The sequence below is a fragment of the Capricornis sumatraensis genome, chromosome 2 (genome assembly GCF_032405125.1).
Source record: "Capricornis sumatraensis isolate serow.1 chromosome 2, serow.2, whole genome shotgun sequence".
Classification (NCBI taxonomy): Eukaryota; Metazoa; Chordata; class Mammalia; order Artiodactyla; family Bovidae; genus Capricornis; species Capricornis sumatraensis.
Window position 1 is genome coordinate 175,587,707 of NC_091070.1, and position 22,207 is coordinate 175,609,913.

At 33.0% G+C, this 22,207-nt stretch overlaps 1 protein-coding gene across 1 annotated transcript in view; it reads left to right on the forward strand.

Annotated features, from left to right (window-relative positions):
* The window catches only part of LRRC40 (leucine rich repeat containing 40), a 40,797-nt gene extending 22,443 nt beyond the window's left edge, over positions 1-18,354 (forward strand). Inside the window, exons 8-15 of the mRNA XM_068965407.1 lie at positions 2,902-2,989; positions 3,110-3,155; positions 5,939-6,047; positions 8,805-8,912; positions 9,423-9,533; positions 11,746-11,823; positions 14,531-14,716; positions 16,984-18,354. Of these exons, the coding sequence (XP_068821508.1) occupies positions 2,902-2,989; positions 3,110-3,155; positions 5,939-6,047; positions 8,805-8,912; positions 9,423-9,533; positions 11,746-11,823; positions 14,531-14,716; positions 16,984-17,089 (832 nt within the window). The 3' untranslated portion in view covers positions 17,090-18,354. The remainder of the gene's footprint in view (positions 1-2,901; positions 2,990-3,109; positions 3,156-5,938; positions 6,048-8,804; positions 8,913-9,422; positions 9,534-11,745; positions 11,824-14,530; positions 14,717-16,983) is intronic.
* The last annotated feature ends 3,853 nt before the right edge of the window (positions 18,355-22,207 follow it).

Consider the following 22,207-nt stretch of genomic DNA (forward strand, 5'->3'; position numbering starts at 1 on the left):
TCCCTGGGATTCTCCAGGCAAGAACACTGGAGTGGGTTGCCATTTCTTCTCCAATGCATGAAGTGAAAAGTGAAAGTGAAGTCGCTCAGTTGTGTCCAACCCTCAGCGATCCCATGGACTGCAGCCTTCCAGGCTCCCCCATCCCTGGGATTCTCCAGGCAAGAACACTGGAGTGGGTTGCCATTCCCTTCTCCAATGCATGAAAGTGAAAAGTGAAAGTGAAGTCGCTCAGTTGTGTCCAACCCTCAGCAACCCCATGGACTGCAGCCTTCCAGGCTCCTCCATCCATGGGATTTTGCAGGCAAGAGTACTGGAGTGGGTTGCCATTGCCTTCTCCGTCCTAGACATTAAGACCATTCTTTTCATTTCGTACCCCTCCAGAATCTCCTTTAACAAAATTGATTCCTTACAATGCTACCAGAGTAGTTTTTATAAAATACAAGTTATCAGCTTTTTCTTCAACTAAAAAACTGATGGTTCTCCATTGTTACAGCACTTTTTCCTAATTATGGCTATGTATTAGAACCACAAGAAAAGTTTTAAGAAGAAAAATGCAGATACAGTAGTAAATCAGAATCTTTAGCAGTGGGACCTTAGGATTGCCTTGGTTTTGTTTTTTAAAGTTCCTGAGAGATTTTGATACATCTGGTTTTCTAACCAACAATTAGGAATCACTGTCTTGTAAGATAAAAGTCCAGGATTTTTAGCATAATAGTCAAGTACATCTCATAGTCAGACTTCATCATTCTCTCTTTTTCATCTTTGGGTCCCACAAGTATCTTATGACTACATTGAACTGTAAATATGCTGACTTTTTCTTTCTTCATTTTCTTTACCTTAAAATGCCCTTTTCCTGCTTGACTCCCTAATGGAATTCTGTTCTTTTTAGGTCCAAATCCAGGCTTTGCTACTTCCTTCTCCCTTTAGTCCTTTTTCTAATTTCTACTTCCCTAGTCTGAAAGCAGCTTTACTTGTTTAGCATTATCTAATTATATATATATATATATATATATATATATATAATAGACAGTTTGATGATTTTTGACAACTATAGGTATTGGTGTAATTCACTGTCACAGTAATGAACGTTTCTGTTTTCCTAAAGTCTCTTCATACCCTTTGCAGTCAATCCACCTTTCATACACCCAACCCCTAGCAACCACTGATGAGCTCTGTCACTGTAGTTTTCTTTTTTTAAGTATCATATGAATGAAATCACAGCATATAGTTTTTGTGCTTTCTTTCATGTAGTATAATGCTTCTGTGATTCATTCGTGTGATTTTTGTCTTAGTAATTTATTCATTTTTATTTCATTTTATTTTTATACTAAGTGTTATTCCATTATACAGATATGCCACAATTTTTTCATCTCTTCAGTAGTTAGTTGATGGGTGTTTGGATTGCTCTCAATTTTCTGACTGTTGTGAACACTCATGTAAGTCTCTATTGGACATAATTTTCATTTTTCCTGAGTAAATATGCAGGAGTGGGATTGCTTACTTGTATGGTAAATGTGTGTTTGAAAAACCTCCCACTTACCAAAGTGGCTGTGCTATTTTACATGCTCACCAGCAACATATGATAATTCCTGTATTTTGGTTAGCCATTTATGTTTCCTTTTCTTTTGTTCATCTGAAAAGTTTTTAAGGGAAAGGACCTTGATATCCCTACAACAATTCCTAGTATATTATAGATGCTTAATAAATTTTGAGATTTAATGTTTATGTATATCAACAGGTTTTATCTTGTGTACCAAAAAAAAATGACTTTCCTTTTTGAATGAAATCTGAAGTATATGATTACAAATTATTCTTTATGACTTTTTTCATTTAGGAATTTTTTTATTTGCTAACATTTACTTTTTAGCACTGTCTGAGTTCAGTTCAGTCGCTCAGTCATGTCCAACTCTTTGCGACCCCATGGACTGCAGCATGCCAGGCCTTCCTGTCCATCACCAACTCCCAGAGTTTACTCAAACTCATGTCCATAGAGGTGGTGATACCATCCAACCATCTCATCCTCTGTCATCCCCTTCTCCTGCCTTCAATCTTTCCCAGCATCAGGGTCTTTTCTAATCAGTCAGAGCTTCATATCAGGTGGTCAAAGTATTGGAGTTTCAGCTTCAACATCAGTCCTTCCAGTGAACACTCAGAACTGATATCCTTTAGGATGGACTGGTTGGATCTCCTTGCTGTTCAAGGGACTCTCAAGAGTCTTCTCCAACACCACAGTTCAAAAGCATCAATTCTTCAGCTTTCAGCTTTCTTTATAATCCAAATCTCACATCCATACATGACTACTGGGAAAACCATAGCTTTGACTAGACGGACCTTTGTTGGCAAAGTAATGTCTCTGCTTTTTAAAATCCTGTCTAGGTCGATCATAACTTTCCTTCCAAGGAGCAAGTGTCTTTTAATTTCATGGCTACAGTCACCATCTGCAGTGATTTTATAGCCCCGAAAAATGAAGTCTGTCACTGTTTTCATTGTTTCTCCATCTATTTGCCATGAAGTGATGGAACCAGATGCCATGATCTTAGTTTTCTGAGTGTTGAGTTTTAAGCCAGTTTTTTCACTCTCATCTTTCACTTTCATCAAGAGGCTCTTTAGTTCTTCGCTTTCTGCCATAAGAGTGGTACTGTCTACAATTTTGGAAATATTTTATAGCTCACATTCTTTTTCTAATAATCATAATATGACAGTATTGAAACAAATCTTACTTAAAACATGTTTGGCATTTATCTTGAAAGGAAATATTTTAGGCCTAAATTAACTTGGGTTTTCTTTGACACTGTTTTATGATGTAAAGCTTGTCATATGTTGTTTGTTTTATAATCAACTGCTTGGTTGAATTATACTTATCCCTAATGTTTTCCGTGAAATCTATTTAATCTTTTATAGTCTGCCCTGTTCATTGGGAAGACTTCATTTGAAATTCCTGGCACTTGAAGGAAATCCTTTGAGAACCATTCGAAGAGAAATTATAAATGTAAGCATATTTAGAATTCAGCTCTTGTTTTTAAACTTGATATTGAAACATGTGCATGATCTATTAATATAAAACTACAATGTATGTCTGGTGAATATGTTTTTATCCCCCTCTTTTCAGAAAGGAACCCAAGAAGTCTTAAAATACCTCCGAAGCAAGATTAAAGGTACTCTTCTATTTTCTCCCATATATTGAAAGATAACGTGAAAAGTGGTGAAGTGTTAATTGTATATAAATTTGCATATAGTTTTAGTATAAATATTTAGAAGAAATGGCCTCTGGTAGATGTGGTTCTGATCTGAATCCATGAGACCATAAATATGCTGAAATTATGAAAACACTCTTAAATTCACAGTAATACTGTTCTGTCCTTAATCTCTGAGTTGTGTTATAGGGTACCAGTTAGAAATTATAATAAATATTATGTCAGCACCTAATGCTTTACCTTTGTAAAAGAACAAAACTTGACTATTACTGTATAAAATAAGGATTCTGTTGACTGGGAAGTATATTAACAGATTTGAATAATGATGTTGAGCATCATGTGCTTATTAGCCATTTGTACACCTTTGGTGAAATATCTTGAGTTCTTTTGCCCAATTTTTAATTTTTTAATTGTTGATGTAAGAATTCTTTATGTATTCTAGGTATAAGTCTCTTGTCAGATACATAATTTGGAAATGTTTTCTAGGCGTCTGTGTGTTGTCTTTTCATTTTCTCAGCGTCCTTCAAAACACGTTTTTTTAAAAAATTTTAAGTCATTTTCTTTTTTTTGCTAATGCTTTTTGTTTCATATCTAAAATTTCTTTGCAAAATACTGTTTTATGAAGATTTTATATTTTTTTTCTTCTAAGAGATTTATACTTTTGCTCTTAAATTCATGTCTTTGATCCACTGTGAATTAATTTTTATAAATGCTATAAGATAAAGGTCCACTTTCATTCTTTTGCATGTGATTATGCAGTTTCTGTGTACCATTTGTTGAAAAGTCAGCTTTTCTCACTGAATGGTCTTGGCATTTTTTTGTTGAATATCAGTTAACCGTGAAATTAGGGTTCATTTTAGACTCACAAATTTATTCCATTGATCTGTATTCCTATCCTGTGCCAGTACTACAGTATATTGGTTACCATTGCTTTGTAATAAATTTTGAAATTGGAAGGTATATAAGTCCTCCTGCTTTATTCTTTCAGAATAGTTTGTTTTGACTGTTCTGGGTTTTTTTTTGCAATCTCATAAACATTTCAGAATCAGCTTGTTAATTTCTACAAAGAAGTAAGTTATCATTCTGATAGGGATTGCATTGAATCTAGATCCAGTTATGGAATTTTACCATCTTGGTTTTTTTTAATCAAAAAGGCAATAAATGTAAATGTACAAGAAAATATAGTGCAAAGTAAATCTGTTTCTCACAATAGTGTCCCACTCCTCCCAAGAGACAATTGCCTTCCTCTTTACATTCTCTTTGATGCTGATTATTAAACATGTATGATATCATATAAGGAATGAATTGCCAGTCCAGGTTTGATGCAGGATACAGGATGCTTGGGGCTGGTGCACTGGGATGACCCAGAGGGATGGTATGGGGAGGGAGGTGGGAGGGGGGTTCAGGATGGGGAACATGTGTACACCCGTGGCAGATTCATGTTGATGTATGGCAAAACCAATACAATATTGTAAAGTAATTAGCCTCCAATTAAAATAAATAAATTAAAAAAAAATCATAGTAGCTCTTTGGAAAGTATTGAGAATATTCTATTTTAATATATAATCATGCTAATATAAATGTACATTTAAAAATAATGTTGGGTTTTGTTGCTGGTTTAATATTGTCTCTGCAGATGTAATTTGGCAGTATATATTACGTATTCTTTGAAGTGGCATAAGCAAACCGCTAGGGAACTTCTAAATAGCCAAGCACTTCACTTGAAATCAGTGTTGTCCTCTGTGTCGTTTATCTCTATTCGATAGTCTGTCATTTATTATGTTACTGTATGTAACATAATGTATTTGTGTGGAAAAAATAGTTTAATAATTATTGACTGATGAATATCTGGTGAGCTTAAGGCAAGAGAAATATACTTAGTATCATTCAGCAAGTTTCATTAAATGCCTGCAGGGTTGAGGAAAGATCAGGGATACTGCTAATTTTTTTTTAATGTTCCTTTGGCAAGCCTCTGTTCTTAATGTGACTATTAAGACTATTCCATCATTTCCACATTGCTAAAAATTGTCTTATTTTATTTATGTCTAAATGGCTGAAGTTTCTTTCGCCAAAAAAATCACCAAGCCATTTCTTTTAATTGTGGATGATTTTTGTTTGTTTTGCTTTTTATGCTCTGTGATGACAGTGTTAAACATGATACAGTCTCTAGAAGTTGGTGAAGGAGTTGACTGTATGTAAATGAGTGGGTAAGCATGTTAGGAAATATCTATTGAAAATACAGTCTTATATTTGCTAGGAAAAATCTTAGTAAATATAACTAATGTACCAAAAGCTTACTAGGCTATGCAGATTGCCAGATTTCAAATGATTGGGGATAATCAGCTTCATTATGTCCTAAACTGAAAAGATAGGCAGATGCCTGTTTGGTAGACATTTTTGGAAAATAGTACTTTTCCTTTGTTAACAAATTCCTTCGTTGGAAGGAATACTATTTTTGCTTGTCATTGTTTCTTCTGAGACATTGTAGTTATTCTTTATCCTTTCCTACTCCTAAATTTTCTTATGGTAAGATTTATTAAAAGATTTTGAACTTTTTATCTTTTTTCAATTAAATAAAGATCAAACTCTATACCTAGATTTGAGTTACTGGAAATAAAGCATATGAAAAGACATTTTCACCAATAGTATCTAAAAATCATGTGTACTCTTTTAAAGTATTTCCAGGAATTTTTAAATGACTTTGTAGTATAAATATTAGTTTTATATAACTTTTCTTTTGCCAGATGATGGACCTAGCCAAAATGATTCTGTTACTGAGACTGCCATGACACTGCCAAGTGAATCTAGAGTCAATGTGCATACCATCCTCACATTAAAAATGTTAGACTATAGGTATGTAATTCATTTTCTTAAATGTTGTAAAACACATAGGTAACTTTCAGAAATAATTCTTCAGCAAAAAGGACAGTTGGTGAAGAAGAATTCATCAGAGTGCATTAGTACTTAGAAGAATAGCAGTTGCAAAAAAAGTGATGAGATAAAAGCATATTAAAAGTACAATGAACTTAAGCCCATTCCTTAGGTGATTTGTGTTTATTATGCTTAAGGAGATTGATATATGGTTATCAATAGTAATTTTTTATAATAACATTTTATAACTGTAAAATATGAGACGCATTATTGTTTGGTAATAAAATTTTCTGACTTAGGAACTAGCATCCAGAGAGAATTATACTGGAGGGAGGTCATATATTGGTAACTAAGAAGTATAAGTATCATTTATTTAATGAATACCTCAAGCAGGCCAAGCTTGAGAGGTTGTACTCTGTTTATATATCTGAATTCAAGTCAAATAATATAATAATGTGCTCTGGTGGCACATATATTAAACCTGAAATAGTTACAATGTTGGTATGTAAACTGAGGGAGAAGCCTAATGATGTTTATATATTATGGGCATGTGTTTGACTGGAGAAAGAAGATACCCATGTGGAAATTGGAAGTGATTGTCAAGTATTCGTCAGTACTGTCTAAGGCAACAATGATAAAAACAGCCAGTACAGTCAGAAGTCTTTCAGTGATTAGCTCATGCTTTGGTATTGTAATGAAAAGAATACATTCTCAAGTCAGATAGTGACAAGGTTTATTCAGTTATTCCTGGCCTCTTTTCCTTAATGTGTAGTATCAGTGGGTTCTACCTCCTCAGCAGTCAGGATACAGTCTCCATTTCATATCTGCTGTGTTTCATTCACATAGAAATCACTACTCTAAGCCTTCCTTCTTTGACACTGTAACACAAGATAGTACTCATCCATAGTTGTAGTTGTGTCCTTTTCATAGCATACTAGTGTACTACTTTAGTATGTTTTATTTTACACATAATATACCCATTTACTCAGTAGATATTTTTGGAACCTACTAGGTACCAAATTCTATGTTAGGTTTTGTAATATACCAAATGTTCAGACAGACTTGATTCCTGTCTTGGAATTTCTTGGCTTAGAATTCCTTTTATCTCTGGCTTCCATTCCCCCTACTCTGCATGGATATGATTTATTGAGTTTATTGAGTTTCTCTTCTATGCTGAACACTATGCTACTTTACATATGCTCTTTCTTTTAATTGTTTTAAGCAATCTATAAAGTAGTATTGATACTTTTTTGGGGGGGAGGGTTAATCATTCTCATTCTTTAAAGGCACAGATATCACAAAAGCATAATAAAGGTAACACTTAAGACTATATATCTTAGGTTGTTTTGATTCTAAATTTATTGTAATTTGTTTTCCTTGGAGACTTGAATTGGACAGAAGTATTCTATTTAAGGTATAAATTATTTCCCAATATTAAGGCATAAATGCCTTCAACTGAAGTTTTTAAAATAGCATAACTCTTCAAACTTTAATTTAAATAAATCAGTTCTCTGTGACTTGAGCAATTCTGATCGAAAAGGTAAAAGTACTCCATCTGCACAGCAGAAAATGGAACCCAAAAGCAAAAGTGGAAGCATAATAACGGTGAAATTTAGGCTTTTTATCTTTCTGTATTATAGTGCTTTTCTTATACAGTTCTCCAGTATCACACATTATATGTAATATTGTTTTCTTGTTCATACAGTCATTCATTTTTGCCATTCCTCTGAAGATTCTTTTCAGTGGATGAGGTTAGGAATTAAAAATTGTAAAAGAAGAACATAGGCATAATGCCCAATTATAACACCAAATTGTTAAATTTGCAAATGCCAGAGTTCTACTATACTTTCTTAGTAAAATTATATTTTATTGAAAATATAACTGAAAATCTTAATCGAAAAGAAATGTAATGAAATTTAATGAAAAGAAAATGCCTTTAGATTCTAACTTCATAGAACTGAGATTTAAGGAAGGTAAATTAACAAAGTATATTAATGAAAAAACCAGAAATAGTTTAGTCCAAGGCCATAACCCTGTGTACTTAGTCACATGCTAAGTGAGGGAGAAACTGGTTTAGGTTATGAGAAAACTAGTTTAGTATCGTGCTAAACTTTTAAAAATTGACTGTTGTCTGCAGTTAACTCTGTATCCAAAGAAAGTTGACAGCTAAACTCTATTAAGAGATTTTTAAGAAAGGAGGCGAGATAGTTTTTAAAATTAAAGATTTAGCTGTTCTCTGCAGTACAGGAATCCCAATTACTGTTCCTTTACTGTATGACTCTTGGACATCTTAGACTTTAAAGGTACCTGTTTTTATTCATATTGAGTTTATGACTGTGAGTTTATGTCACACCAAAGGTGTGACACAAAGTGTTATGACACAATAGGTTGTCTGAATTCCTAACATTTTGTGAGTTGGTAGGTTTTTGTTGTATTCTTTACAGAACTTCATAATAAACTACCTTGAAAAATCTCCTTATGAAATCTTTAAAGGCCTTTAAAATGAACAGCAATAATCATGTCTTTCCAGATTGCTAAGAATGATGCAATTAAAAAAAAAAATTATTTGTTTGGTTGCACCAGGTTTTAGTTGAGGCTGTCTGGATCTTCAGTCTTAGTTGGGGCATGTGGGATCTAGTTCCCTGACCAGGGCCCACTGCATTGGGAGCATGGAATCTTAGACACTGGACCATGAAGGAAGTCCCAGAATGATGCATTTTTAAACCATTTTTCATTTAGTGATAAACAGACAGCTTTGATTCCTGATGAAGTGTTTGATGCGGTAAAAAGTAACATTATCACTTCGATTAACTTCAGTAAGAATCAGCTATGTGAAATTCCCAAAAGGTAAGAACTGTTAATGATGCTATTTCTATTAAGCTGTGACTCATTCTCAGTTGTACTTGCATCTTAGTTGCAATAATAATTATTTTTCATAGTTTTTTAATTAGAAAGTCTACATAAAATACCTTACATTGTTAATATTTGAGGGATTTGGTAAAATTTACTTAAGTATTTCCTGAGATAGGAATTAATAAAATATTGCCTAGATTTTGGCAGAAAGTGCAGTGAGTCCATAATTAGTTTAAGTATAGACTGAATGGTTTCTTAAACTTCAACATACATTTAAAGTCAAATAGAAATTCCTGGATAGATAATATTGCAGCCGTTTTTAAAAATCTATTTTTATCAGTTACACATCTAAACTGACTGTGATTTTTTGTGAGAAAAGTAAAAGTTACAGAAAATCTTAATTAGCAAAAATAATATAAGCTTTTTTTCTCTATGGTCAGCTTGTAGTTTTAAAGTTTTGACAGTGAATTCAAGTATTAATATTTAAAATTATTATTGTTTCAGGATTGTGGAACTGAAGGAAATGGTTTCTGATGTCAATCTCAGTTATAATAAGCTTTCCTTTATATCCTTGGAATTATGTACACTTCAAAAATTGACTTTTTTAGATCTCAGGTATTTATTGATACTATTGCTCCCCTTTTTTAATAATAATTTGTATTTTACCTGATTTTTGCCCTTTCTCTCATGTTTTCCTAAGAAACAAAATTGGTCTTTAGTAATAAAATTTTAGGAGTAATCTAAAAGTAAGCATTTAGGAAATATTTTAATCAGATGTCATTTGAAGTTATGTGATAAGACAATTATTTAAAATATTAGGACATACTGACACTTTATTAGATTCATACTTAAGCAAAATTAAAATAGCACATGGAAAGTATTTGCTTCATATTGCTTTTTTCTTTTTTAACATAAAACTGTCCAAATCCTATGCTGGCACAATAGCTAGCATGACTTTATCATAAAAAGAACCCATTTGGTTTCAAAATATATTAACCACGCAAGGCAAGTTAAAGAAAAAGAACACTGTGATTGACAGCAAAAATGAAACTATTTAAGGCTCTACAGAGGTAATAGAAAGTTTAATTTAAATATGTCCTAAGTTTAAGTGACAGGATCAGAAGTGTCACAGATTTTTGAGGGTGATAATAGGTATTTCAGGGTCAGATAGTCGTTTATTTTCTTAGGCTTTAAAACTTGGTTTGTAAAGTATATTTCTATTGCCTGGGCTTCTTACTGCTCATGTATGTTGTTACTAGGTGTGGTTTTAGTTTATTAAAATGTAACTGCTCTTGCTCCACTCACACAATAGTTAAAATTACAATAAGCTAATTATATCTGTTTGAAGATTTAGTCTTCATACAGAGACAAAAATTTTTTCCTTATGCAGTTAAAACAAGTATATTAGCATATATGCTCTTGCTAAATGTGGAATTATTTCTATTTTCCATGGACAGTTACACTGGCAAAACAGTTTAAAATCACATTTTAGTTCAGTATTAAATGGAACAGTGAGAATGAATCCCTGCCCCAGTGCTGCTGACTTTATTTCTTTTCATTCCATCCTTGTGTGTATATGTGTGTGCCTCTGTCTATAACTATACCTGGAAATTTCTAATTAAGTGACTAAAATATGCTTATATCAGTATGTATAAGACTCTAGGAGAAGATACAGACTATCAGTTGGTATTCAGCATGGATTAATAAAGACAATAATGGAGAAAAATAGAGAAAAGAAAAAAGGACATATGTTGAGTTGTACAAAGTATGGCATATTAATATATTAGGCTTCACTTCTGAATGCAAAGATATAGGTTAGAGAAAATTACTCAGTGTGATGGATACCCATCTAGTTGGAGATAAGTTCCTCACAAATGTTTTCTATTATTAGTAGTTTTGGGGCTTCTCTCTGGTGGCTCGTTGGTAGAGAATCCACCTGTGGATTCAACGGATCCAGGAGATGTGCATTCAGTCTCTGGGTTGGGAAGATCCCCTGGAGAAAGAAATGGTAACCCACTCTATGGGTTTTCCAAGTCCATCCTTGGAAAATCCCATAGACAGAGAGCCTGGTGAGCTACAGTCCATGGGGTCACAAAAAGAGTAAGACATGACTTAGCAACCAAGCAGCAACAACAGTAGTAGTTGTATGGCCTCTAGAATATTTCTACCTTCTTATTAACCTTCTAAATTTTTTCCCAGATCATTTCAGTGGTAAATGAGATTCCCTTTACTTCTGTGTTTTATTGTAAGATCTTGAAAAGTTACACATTGTGCAAATTAAAATTCTAAACTAAAAGTAGAAATGGTCTTCCTTATATAGTAGAAACAGTCTACTTATATAGTAGAAAACTCTAAGTTTCTAAATATACAGAATCTCTTTGCATTTCTGTTTCATCTTTTTCGTGTAATTTTTCCGTTATTCTTCAATTATTCTATATATGAAATATTTGTATTAATCAAATACATAGAATACTTGTGATGTCAAATAATACAGTATTTATAGGCATGACCTAAAGGGCTCTGACTGTGGAAAGTATTGCTGATTACAGTTTGAAGTAGATAAGGGATTAGTTTACAGTGTTTACTCTGTTAAATCTATTATTAAAGAGTTGTTTGCATTACCAGTTGGTTGCACTTTGGTATTAGGATTAGGCCCATTGATCAAATACATAAAGCTTTTGACTAATTCAGAATTCTCAGGACACAGTCTTAATGAAATCAAGAATTGACAAACTGAGCTCTGTAAATTTTTGTCCAATCAATACTTTAATTATAAAGTTGGACAAATTTTCAAATTTTGTAAATCATCTTTTTCTCTCTAATTTAGGAATAATTTTTTAAATTCTTTGCCTGAAGAAATGGAATCATTGACACAGCTACAAACTATCAACCTTTCCTTTAATAGGTAAGAAACATCTTACTCACAATTATTCTGTAGAAAATTTGTAGATCTTACTGGAGAATACTAGAGATTACTAGAGAATAAAGAGACAAACAAAAAGGCTGTATGTTTTTCCTCGTTTAAATATCCAGGTTTTTTGTCACTTAGTTCCACTTAGAGTTAAAAGTGATGTTGCCGTTTTAGAATTTTCACAACTGATGTCTACATTTTTTTGTTCCTTTTAACTATTTTAAGAAACATGTAGCCTGGTAGGAAGACAGATATGCAAATAAATAGTTCTTATTGCTACAGAGGAAGCGCAGTGCATACATAGGTATTTCAGAGATTACTTGAAGGTGGAGGAGGTCGCTCTGAAACAGGCTTGGAACACACAGGGACATGGCATCCTATGCAGAGCAAGCAGCATGTATTGATGCCCAAGGATGTGAGAAAATGATGTGTTTGGGACCCTTCAAGAGGCAGACCAAAAAGTGAGGTAGCAGAAGACTAGAAGTACCAAATGATATTGGATGTGTAGCAGTAGCCAGCCCTTTCAGAGCTTTTTATGCTAGTGAAATTTAGATTGCATTTTGTAAACACTAAGATATAATAATTAGTGAAAGTGAAATTTGCTCAGTTGTGTCTGACTCTTTGCGACCCCATGGATTATATAGTTTGTGGAATTCTCCAGGCCAGAATACTGGTGTGGGTAGCCTTTCCCTTCTCCAGGGGATCTTCCCAACCCAGGGATTGAACCAGGTCCCCCACATTGCAGGTGGATTCTTTACCAGATGAGCCACAAGGGAAGCCCAGTGTAATAATCAAGAATAACTAATTTTTATTGGGCGCTTATTTATTAATATTTATTGTCTGCTGACACTGAACTAAGTACTTTACGTGTATTACCTCACTTAATCTTCACAAAAGCCCGGCACGGTAGGTTCTATTACTATGTCCATTTAGAAATCGAGGAGTGTAGAGCTGGGATTTGAGCCCAGGTGGTTTGACTCCAGAAGTTGGGCTCTTAACAATGATGTCATATTGTTTCCTATGATGAAAGTTGATTCTGGTAACAATTTAATATAAATGGTAGTGGCTTACATTTATTATATTACAGATACTGTCCCATGACCTTCGTATACATTCATTTAATCCTTGTAACAAGTACATAATTTTAGTGCTATTATTCATGCTCATTTACAGATAAGAAATCTAAGGCACAGTGATGTTAAAATACTGCCTATTAATTTTTTTTCTGTCTGCTCAATTATTTGTGTTTTCTCGAGTATAGGTTATACCTTTGCTGTCATTGTTTAAAAATATAAGTACTTCTCAGATTTTTCTAATTTTTAATTTGTGAATTGAACTGTCAGTTCTCTATTGATATGAACTATCAGTTCTCTATTGAGTTGTGTATTCTAATTTTTATTAATTGAACTATCAGTTCTCTATTGATATGAACTATCAGTTCTCTGTTGAGTTGTCTGTTGAGCTATCAGGGCCTTCCCTGGTAGCGCAGATGTTAAGACTCTGCCTGCAATGCAGGAGACCTGGATTCAGTCCCTGGGTTGGGAAGATCCCCTGGAGAAGGAAATGGCAACCCATTCCAGTATTCTTGCTTGGAGAATCCCATGCACAGTGGAGGCTGGAGGGCTACAGTCCACAGGGTCACAGAGTCCGACTCGACTGAAGTGACTAAGCATGCACTCATGCATTGAGCTATCAATTGCATTGTTAATTAATGTCTTTGGGGAGCTGGCAAAACCTAACCTTAACTCCTTTGTTAACTGGTTAGCTGCATCATTTTTAATTACTTTGTTCATGTTAACTTCTTTGTTAACTGGTTAGCTGCATCATTTTTAATTACTTTGGAGAAGTTGGAGGGACTACTCAAGATGATTTGGTCCATCTGTACCTCTGGTTATTGACTCTTCCGTCCCGCTGTAACTTCAGAACTTCCTTAATGAGTTTACCCTTCATTGTAGTTCAGTTTTTTTTAACATCAAGGCAGCAAAGGAAGTGAAAAGGCCACCACTATACAGCTCTCCTTTACCACATCCTTCTCTTTTCCAGTTGAGGCAGCAGTTTGCCTCACGTTAAAACCAAGCTAGTTTCTTTTCCTCCCACCCAGGGATCCTGAAGTGTTACTGGAAATTGCTCTGAGAGCCATCAACTTTCCCAGCTCTCTTGTGGCATCTTCAGGGTTACTTTGGATAAGAAGCCAGCAACTTAGAGTTGTTTTATAATGTTTTCAAAAACCAAAATGAATGTATTTTTGATTGTTGAAGCCTAAGTCAAAGCAAAGTATAAGTCTCTTTTACTCTAAATATTGGCAGTAATTCTGTTTCATAAGAAATAAAAGTAAACTAAGGAAGAATACCTACATGGAGACATTTTATAAAGAGCATTTCAGGAAGATTTCCTGTCTCCTGAATGAGAAAAGAAAAACATGGGAGAATTTACTCTGAACTTTTGTTTGATTTTTTTGTATAGTCAATGGAAACTGCAACAATTTAACATATATGTCCACTTAACATATATTTCAAGGGTTCCAAAGCTTATCCATTTTTAAGAATTTTCTGAAAAATTTAAGTGCAGAACTTATACCAAATTAAAACAAACAAAAAAAAAAACTTACATTAAGAAAGCTTTATGTCATTAGATCAAACTTCCATCATCTAGGGGATAATTTTGCCTCTGATTCCTGTTTGTTCTGTTCATATTCTAATAGGTTCAAAATACTACCTGAAGTTCTGTATCGAATTCCCACACTTGAAACAATTTTGATTAGTAATAATCAAGTTGGATCTTTGGACCCTCAGAAAATGAAGACAATGGAAAATCTGATCACATTGGACCTTCAAAATAATGACCTCCTACAGATTCCACCAGAGCTTGGTAACTGTGTGAACTTAAGGTAAATGCTAAGTTTTTTCATTTATTCAGTTGTGGAAGTATTTTTGTTTCTTTTTGTTTGTTTTTTGAGGTACTCTTGCAGGCAAGTTGAAATAAAAAATGTAATGTCCTGTTAAAAATAACAAGTAACAAAACTCTGAATCCCAATTCTGTTTTCCAAATTTTACCAAATGTATTTTTTAGTTTTGTTTATATAGCATGCTGTATGTGTAAATATAGTACACATCTATCATACATGTTGATTGTTTTTAGTGATACTTTTCTCATTCCTCTGTATGTGTATAACCTGAAACTACTGCATAAAAACATCAGGGAAATATCAACTCCTTAGCTGTGCAGATAGGGATTTTAAAAATCTGATTATAGACTACTACCGCTTGTTTCAAGCCCTGCACGGTCTTTCTTACTCTGTGTTTGCTATTACCTCAGCCTCAAGTGCCTTTACCCTGCTTCTGTCAGTAATCAACCTAATTATCACCTTTAAAAACCTTTCCAAACTCCAGGCAGAGTTAGTCAAGCCTAAGATTTCCCATCCTGCTTTGTTAGGACTCATTTATATCATTTCTTTGTCCTCCTGTACAAGAGTTATCCCAGTGCCGAGAAAGTGGTAAGCACCTAATGAGTACTTGTTAAATGAATATAAAGGGAATTTGAGACATGAACAGCAAGCCTAGTAGTTAAACAGATTGTGTCAGAAAAATTTAATTATTGAAAACTGCATATAATGGTTTAACATTTTAGTTTACTAGGGCAGCACTGATATCTTTGGTACCTCAATTATTGAATTATAGAAGGCAAGTGAGTTGATTCTTGTTATGTTCCATAAGTGTATTCTATAAAGTCTCTGTGAAAACCAACTTAACAAATACTGAACCATTACTCCCTAGGGGAAGCACAGCGTTAGGCTCTTTCAAGCTTCTGGTCACATTTTCATCAACCAATCCTCACATAATCTTGTGTTATGTGTGTTTCTGTATTAAGATGCCTTATTTAATATTGTTGATTCATTCATATTGAATTATGGCTAAACAGCGCTATGATTTATGCCTGAATGAAGCTTATCTAACGTGTGTGTTTCCCTGTAAGATACATGACATCCTTCGTGTGCTTAGAAAAACTAGAAATATGTCAGCATTATGCTTGCAGGCTGTATTAAACAGCAAAATCACCAAGAAAAAGTACAATAATACAAAAAAAGTCACACTGAATAGACGATGGAAGGAACACTTGTTTATGGTATGAGAGCTGATACAAGACAGAGTGTCACCTTTTTTGTCCTCAGTGTCAAGTGACTCAAATTTTTTGCTGCTCTGTACATGTCCAAAATGATCTTCAAAGTGCCTCATGTATTCGTTTGGAGGTGACTAATAAATTTTAGTGAGCAGGCAAATCAGCAAATTTGGAGTCTATAAGTAGTGAAGATTGACTATAATTAACTTTTTTTCTATAAATTGAGAAAATCAGTCTTTAAAAGAATTCCCATGGCACACAGATATATTTGAAGATATAATTTAGATCTACTGTATAATATGTTGTGACTCCTTTGATGTTTGTTTATATAAACAGTTGTTATTGAAAATTAAGAAAAAAATCTCTTATAATTTATTTCATTAAATTTAATAAGTAAATCAACCAGCCCTTAGATGTTAAACTGCACTCATTTCAGAACATTTAAATAGATTTTATAAGTGCATCTGGTCAAGGGAGGAAGTACAAAGACAGATGTGTTAATGTTGCTGGTGTGGATAGGATATATTGACTATGTTATAGTCTTTGATATGAGTATTTGTCAATTTGCTCATTCTAAAGTGTGTGTAAATATAATTCAACCATTTAGTATATGGTCATTATAAGATTGAGGAGGTGATGGGTAAAATAATGATTCATATCACAGCTCTTCTATTTAATAACTGTAATCTTGGACAAGTCTTTCTTACCTTCCTGAGCTTGCGTTTACTATTTATAAAATTGAAATATTAATGGTGCCTACTTCATAGAATTGTCAAGATCTTTAAGAGAGTCAGTGAACATAAGTTACTTAGAACCATACCGTTCACGTAATGAGTATTCAGTTAATGTTATTTCAGTCATTATTATAGTTACAATTCTGTTTAAATGCTTAGACTGAAAAGGGACAATTCAAAAAAAATACACATATTTTACTTATGAAATAATAAATGAAATTAGAAGAAATGCCTCCCTAATGGAAAATGTTAAAATTCTGACTTCTCTCTTTTGTTAAAATTCTGATTTCTCTCTTTTGTTTAGGACATTGCTGCTAGATGGAAATCCATTCCGTGTTCCTCGAGCAGCCATCTTAATGAAAGGAACAGCTGCTATTTTGGAATATTTGAGAGACAGAATTCCTACTTAAATTGCAGTCATTACATAATCTTGGTCATGTTAATTCTTAGACTTCTTAAATTGATAACTAACATTTTTCTAAGGTATTATCTTCATTTATGATGGTGTAACCACGTAGTGTGTTCATACATTTGTTCTAAATGTTTTGCATAAGATTTATGCAAAAATAATTCACTCATTCCCATATAGCAAACAGTTTCTTCAAAAGTGAATTTTTATTTATTATAGTTAAATATTTTTATAATGACAAAGCATTTTTGTAGAGATGCTTTTCCCATTTCTACTTGTGTTACGTATATTATGACCAACTGACTTGAATATGACCATCCAATTTCTATCTTTTCTTTAAACTTTTTTTTAATTTCTAAATTTTCATTGACTATACAATTGAATTTTATTTAATACTGTTCTTTGGAATTAAAAAAAAATAAGGCTTTTCATTATCCATGATAAGACTTTTGTGATATGGTTGGTATCAGTATAAGTTTGAAATTAATGTTTATTGTTTTGTTTTAATGTAGTTGAAATGTTTTTTCCTAGTCTTTTTTCCATGTTTCATGAAATCATTTTACCAGGGTTTCTAATGTCACAGAAATGGTACACAAGATATAGTTATTGGTGGAGAAAATAATAAAAGTGTTGTTTTAATTGCTCTCACAATTTTGAATTTAAAACTTGATTGGACTTTTTTTTTAAGATGCTTAGTACTAAAGTACTAAGTTTCCATACAACAACCTAGTATTTCTAGATTCAACACATTTAAAGAAATTAGATCTGCATATTTTTCCCTCAGAGTGTGAGCATTTAAACGATACCTTTTGTTCTTTAAAAAAAAAACTGAAATTTTATTAATTTTATAGATAACAGCAACAGGAAATAAGAGCATATACTGCATAGAAATCTTGAAATGTGTTTTATTTAAATACCAAGCAGGTATTTGTATGTATAATTACTCTGTTGATGTGTTCTAATCCTTCCTTGTGCATTTCTTTTTAATTTCCAAGGTCTTAATTTTTAAATTTGCTAGTAATGTTAGTAAGACTAAATTTGTAGTCATGCGGTAGTTTTCTAAAAAGTAATTTGTTATAGATGAACCGATTTAATAAAAATTAAATATAAACATTTGTATTTACACCAAAAATATCAGAAGTAGGCTAGTCAGTCATTATAAAATGTACTGTGTGATTCTATTAAGTAACCAATTGATAGATGGTATTAACTAGTTTATATAAATAGATGGGTGGACAGGTAGGTAAGTAGATAATAGATGGATGGATAGATAGCTTTTGGGTGATTGAGACATAATCATATTATGAAAAAATCATTGCTAATAAAGATAAATACTACATGTTCATTAAAAAGTTACATTTTTCAAATATTGATTACAATGTTTATGTTTTTGGTTTAAAAGAAATATTCCCTTTTCATACAACAACTCTGTTGCTGCCTAAGAAATCAGCTTCCATATTAAACAAAAGACACTTTACAATAAGGTGACATTTTATTATTTATACAATAAAGAGACTTTTATGTTATTCAAAACACTTCTTTAAATACTGAAAAAGTTGAGTACATCAAAGCCGAAAAATGGCTTTGCTATACACTGCACAGCATTATTATAGTCCCTGTATTTTGTATCTGTACAGAAAGCATCTTCAAAATGCATTCTAATCACATTGTACACCTTTACCTTTTAGTGTCAATACATAAAATAAAACTGGAGAATACAGCTTGCATTTGCGAATTAACTGACAAAGTAACTTCATTGATTCAGTAAATTTAAAATATAGATCCATAGGAGTTCTTTGCACATAAAATGAAGCAGCTTTCAAGGTTGTCATGGTCTTATACAGCAAAAAAAACATTAACTACATTCACAATCTATGTTAATAAAGTAGTAAATATGTCTTCATTCAGTTTTTATTTACATCAATATGTAGTTCAACTAAAAGGTACTGTTGTGATACAGTAGTTTTTTTTAACACATACAAAAATGACAATTTTTATATATAATTTAAGCTCAAAATCACAATTATCTCAAAATATTAATTACAACACAGCCATTTCAATTAAACATGTCATGATTTAACTTTTTATAAAACGGTAAAATTTTTTATTAAAGTAAGCAATTTGTTTCGAATTGGCTAGAGTTCACCATGTAGAAAACCTTAAATGGTAAGAGGTGTTTCCGGCCCCTCCCACCCGAATTTGTATACAGCCACCTAAGCTAGCAAAGAGACAGAAAAGGCCCCAATTTATAAAGATTAAGCCTCTTTTGCTATACTGCCGTGGCTTATTGTTTCTTCCATAAAATCTTTACAAGGGGAGTGTCAATAAACTATGCAGTGAAATGCATGCATTAATATACAATATGTCTATGTAAAATGTTAGCATTTAGTACACATTAAAATGTTCACAAAGACTGCAAAAGAAGTCATAAATAAAGAAGCACTTCTAAGATCTACCAATTGCAAATTGTAAACTTGAAAAGTTCTTAATAATATAATGAAATTTCTTTGAACACAGATCCCAATTCAAGTTCTTTCTCTGGCTAAAGGAGCTTTAGTTACTTGGCCTTAAGATGTCACTGTTGTGCTGCACATATGGTAGAGAAATCAGATGTCATAAAAGAATATGAGTCTAGTGGCTGTCTTCTTTTTTAAAACTGTGGCCCAGTGTTGCATCTCTGCGTAGGATTTAGTTTTTAAACTTACAGAAGAGTGAAATATTTCACTAACTGAATTATATGACCTCAAATGAAAAGTGGAAAATGTGTGTGTGTGCATGTGTTTAGCATATGGAAAAATATTAAATAAATGGAATTAGAGCTTCATTATACAATAATGAAAGGATTATGCCCCAAAATAACTGAGGTCAAAAGAAATCAACTATAAAATATTTTAGGAATGAAAGAATTTTCACGGATACTTAAAAATCCTAAAAACATAGTATCTAGTATCCTTTTAATTCTTAAGCCAATTAAATTTTTATCATTGTCTTTGTTTAGAATTGCTGTTGTTAATTTAAGATTTCTTCTCTGAATAGAAAGAGACTATAGTTCATATTATACTTTATTTTTATACAGCTGGGTGGGGGCGTGCCCTTAGGTGGTTATAAAGTGGGAAAAATAAAACTACAGTACCTGCAAATCTTACTTTTGCAAGGTTATTTTTGGTGGTCTTTAAAATTTATAAACAGAATTCAGTAGCTTTTTACCTCTCATTTTCAACTAGGAAAAAATTCCTCTTTCATACGAAGACAGTGTCATTGTCCTTAAGCTTCCTTTAGTCCCATCTATACACTGAATACGCAGAGAAACTTGATTGGCTCTTGAGATTAAAAATATGTGGTTTATGTATCAATTATTTTTCACATCAATACTAAGGCTTGCATTTTTGAGGAGGAAAACGTACTTGAGGATGTTAACGAGAAATGCCTAAACATCATAAAGCAGTATTAAACATTTATTGCATTCCATTGACACTAGGTGTCATCAAAGCTAAAACCAAATTTTCTAGAGTAAGACTTAACATAAAACATTTCTTTCTGCCCTGAACAGATGCCTTTCCACATTCAAGACCAAGAAGAGTCCTCTGTGTGGAAAGACTGCAAGTACTGAAAATAAAACTTATTACAGCAGTACATTCTGAAAATTAATTACCATAGCTGATACAGGAACTGCTTTATATTATATCTGCCTGAGAGTTTCATCTTGGTTTTCCTGTGGACTACTCAAAAATTACATAAGATTTCCTGACTAAATAAGGAAAGGGGAAGAGGGACAGAAAGACACAAAGAAATATAAGGTGATTTTTTTTCCTCCATTCATCAAATACTTTTCCTAATCTAGCTAATATAATGGTCAGTTGACCTGCATTCCTGGGCATTGTTTAACTCATTACTTTACCTGTGCAAAACGAGTGTGCAAAGAAAAACACCTATGTCTGTCTATACAGAGACATAAAACCTGAGTTTCAATAAAAAGTTTCTAATATAAGAAAACTTCTTAATGTAGGAAAATAACTTTTAAAGGGCAAAAAATACCTTTGTACAATATAATCTACTACCTTTAAAACTTCAGTGTGCATAAGCATCACATATTTTATAGAAGCCAACAAAAGCAGCCATTTACAATTTTCTTCACTATAGCTTAGATACCCATATTTTAATTTCTAATGTCTATTTTCATTTCCCTGAATTCATTAACTTTTCTAAAAGAAAAAAGTTAAAAGCACATTCAGATATGAGGACTGTGATGAACAGTTCCTGCTTTTTTTCTAAATATTGAGGACCTAGGAGATTTGGGGTTGCTAGGCATATAACAATGCCAAGCCACAAAGGAATTCTAAAATTCAAAGGAAATATAATCTATTTTTAAAAGAAACTATTTGGAAAAATATTTTGTGGATAGAGTTGGGCCAAAGTCTGCAAGAAGCCATTCTTACCTGCAGGCTCCCTTTCTGCAAATGATTCACTCTTAAAAACTCCTCTCTCCACTCCATTTCCTTAGCTTTCATTTTATTTCATTTCTTTAGTTTTCCATTCTTGAACCCTGAATTGTGCCAACTGATTGTGACTTGTGCTCCCTGGTTCACATTCAGCCACCAGGGACAATGTCCTCTTCATTTATCTACATCTTTATTAATCTCTCTTCAGGAGCTCAGTTTTCTGGGATGACTTGCTTGCCCCCTCTCACATACCACTTAACTACGTATTGGGGGAAATTCAGTCAATGTCCCCTCTTATCATGAGATACTGATTTAAGGCTATTTCAAGATCTACATAATCCCTGGGCTGTAAACATCTCAGAAGCACATTGAGAAAATTTTTTAGAAAATGAGTGCAAGTTGGTTCTCCACTTTGCCCCCAGATTACATTGTCATTAATTAAGCATTCATGTCAGTTAAGTCACTGACATTTAGAAGAGGAAGCCAACTGGAAAGATTTCAACCCTTGCACCTGTAGTTGGATATAAGGGCCCTTTGAATCCTTGTATTGACAGGTGAAGGGACTCAGCACAGTTTCCTTGAGTGCTGACCTTCCTCTCTGGGGTCAGCAGGCCTGGTTTGGGGAATAGGGTAGGAAATGCATATGGCAGGGTAAGGGATTAGAGGCATTAGCTTAGGGA